We start from the raw sequence: 2,231 nt of genomic DNA on the forward strand, positions 1-2,231 counted from the left end.
GAAAGGGGGTGGCCTTTGCTTTCAGCTCTGAAAATACACAGCAAAGGCTTCTCCCAAGACCTTGGCGTCCTTGGGCAGGGCCTGCAAGCTTGGCCTCCTACGGGCCAGAGCAAGTGGGGAGGAGCCCGCTAAGAGCGACTGCCACAGGGGAGGACACCTCAGGAAATCATGCATCTGCTTCATGCCTGCACCTCCCCAGAACTCCCAGCCCCACCCCAGCCGGAGCACCTAGCTCCTCACTGCATCATCTGGGTGTGTTCGCAGCTTGGCAGGCAGTGGTTTGTCTGAGTTAGAAAGTGGGGAGGGGTATTCATGGGAATCCAGTGGTGACCCTCACCCATGAAGAATGTCCGGTGGCCACCAGGCAGTGGCCACAGAGATGTCCTGTCTTTGCCTCCCAGGGTGCTGGGGGAGGTGGAGCTTCAGGGGGACAAACACAGAACGAGCAGGAGAGCAGGGCGTGGGGCCAGCTCACCTTGTTTTTCATGAACAGCGATTTTCTCTGTTGCTTGGGCATCTTTCTCCCTATCGCCTGCTTCTTGAGGTATTTTTGCTTGGCCAGTAATACTTTCTGGGGGTCCACACCTGTCTGGGGGCAGAGAGCCAACAGCAATGCTGGCTTCCCCCTCTCAGGAGGAGTCTGCTCTCAGCTCCCCGCCCCATCCACCCCTTGTATTCCGGGCTGCATCTTTGCCCAGCTCCTTGCTTGCCAGGGACTGACCGAGCCTTACCTTGGCAATGACTTTCTGCCTGAAGATCTCTGAGTTGGCAAAGTAGAGAGGGGAGCAGTAAGTGACGATCTTAACCCCCGCAATTTCCTGGACCTGTGACCAGAAGACTGGGCTCAGGGAGCAGAACTCTCCTTGTTGGCGGTTTTAAAACAGCCACCAGAAAACGCGCCACCCTGGGATGAGGACGGAACCAAAGTGGGGAGGTCCCAAGCTGGGGTTTCATACCCTATTGTAGGTCTTAGGGTTCACATAGAGGTCCGTCTCCATGACCTGGGCCAGGGTGTAGCCATTTCGACTGGAAGGAGGAGGAAACGGACAACTTAAGGGCAGGCCCCTGGCATACGGGCCCAGAAGGATGCTGAGGAGCCAGGGCAAGCGACTGGGCAGGTGCGGGTCCCTTCCTCATCCTCAGGCTTGTTTGTCTTATGGCTTGTGGTTGGGCTGCAGCTAAAGACACGGCAGGCTGGGCCACACAGGACCTCGAGCTCTATGGCCCCTGAAGTCACCCCTTGCACGAGTTCTCAAGGAAAGACGTCAGGATTTCTTTCACCGACTGCATGCTCCTTGCCCTGGGCATGGGGTCTCCAGCCTGCCTACTCAGTCTAGTCCCAGGAAGGGCGCTGCAGCTGTCCTGTGTCCGGCTCTGCTCCTGGGTGGTCGGGTTCTCTGGCCCACTGTCCTCCACATTGCCTGGTTCCTTCCCCGAAGTCCTCAGGACCACGTGACTCGCTGCCGGGTAGTTAGGGCATGGGAGCTTAGGCAGACCACCCTGTGCGCACAGTCCTAGTTGGGCTTGGTCCTCCCTGGTCTCAGTGCAGGCCCAGGAGGTAGAAGAGCCTGCGGGGCTGGGCCAGCCCTGGGGCTGGGAGTCCTTGGCAGCCGGGACTGGGAGCCTGCACCGCTTTGCGTTGATGGGAGGTGGGTATTACTTACAACTGGGTCTGGAAGATCACAACCAGCACGGAGAAGGCCACGCCGACTGCCACGCCGTAGGGCAGGCTCAGGAAGAAGGAGGCCAGGAAGCTCACCACCCAGACGCACTGCGAGGAGACAGACGGCAGTCAGAAGCAGGCCTGGAGAAGGCCGCCTCGCTCAGGACGGCTTTTCTAGGTGAGCAGCAGGCACCTTGGCGGCACAGTGGGTTGCGAGTTGGGCCTCTCACCACAAGGTCAGTGGGTCAAACTCACCCGCTGCTCTGTGGTAGAAAGAGGAGGCTTTCTGCTCCCGTAAAGAGCTACCATCTCGGAAACCCACGGGGGCAGGTCTACTCTGTTCTATAGGTTGGAATCAACCCGGGGCGGAGAGTTTCGGCGGGAGCAAGGCCATTCCTTCTCTGCCAGCGCCAACCTCAGGCACAGCGGGTCCTTTTCTCTGTCTTTTGTACTGGGATGTGTTTGTTAGACCAGCCTGCACGGAGTGTGGCCCTGAGCTTGTGTTTGTTTAACAGACAATGGCAGATCATGCAGGGAAGCAGTGGGGCACGGTGCCCGCATGAGCCTC

At 58.8% G+C, this 2,231-nt stretch overlaps 1 protein-coding gene across 1 annotated transcript in view; it reads right to left on the reverse strand.

Moving 5' to 3' along the window:
* SLC26A9 (solute carrier family 26 member 9) overlaps positions 1–2,231 on the reverse strand; it is a 25,516-nt gene that overhangs the window by 8,844 nt on the left and 14,441 nt on the right. The window contains exons 11-15 of the mRNA XM_045298189.1: positions 1,665–1,771; positions 957–1,026; positions 732–824; positions 476–589; positions 338–420 (exon numbers count right to left, since the gene is read on the reverse strand). Coding sequence (XP_045154124.1) covers positions 338–420; positions 476–589; positions 732–824; positions 957–1,026; positions 1,665–1,771 — 467 coding nt within the window. The remainder of the gene's footprint in view (positions 1–337; positions 421–475; positions 590–731; positions 825–956; positions 1,027–1,664; positions 1,772–2,231) is intronic.

This window comes from Echinops telfairi, unplaced genomic scaffold, assembly GCF_000313985.2.
Source record: "Echinops telfairi isolate 266 unplaced genomic scaffold, ASM31398v2 ScPeMD7_7424;HRSCAF=8462, whole genome shotgun sequence".
Classification (NCBI taxonomy): domain Eukaryota; kingdom Metazoa; phylum Chordata; class Mammalia; order Afrosoricida; family Tenrecidae; genus Echinops; species Echinops telfairi.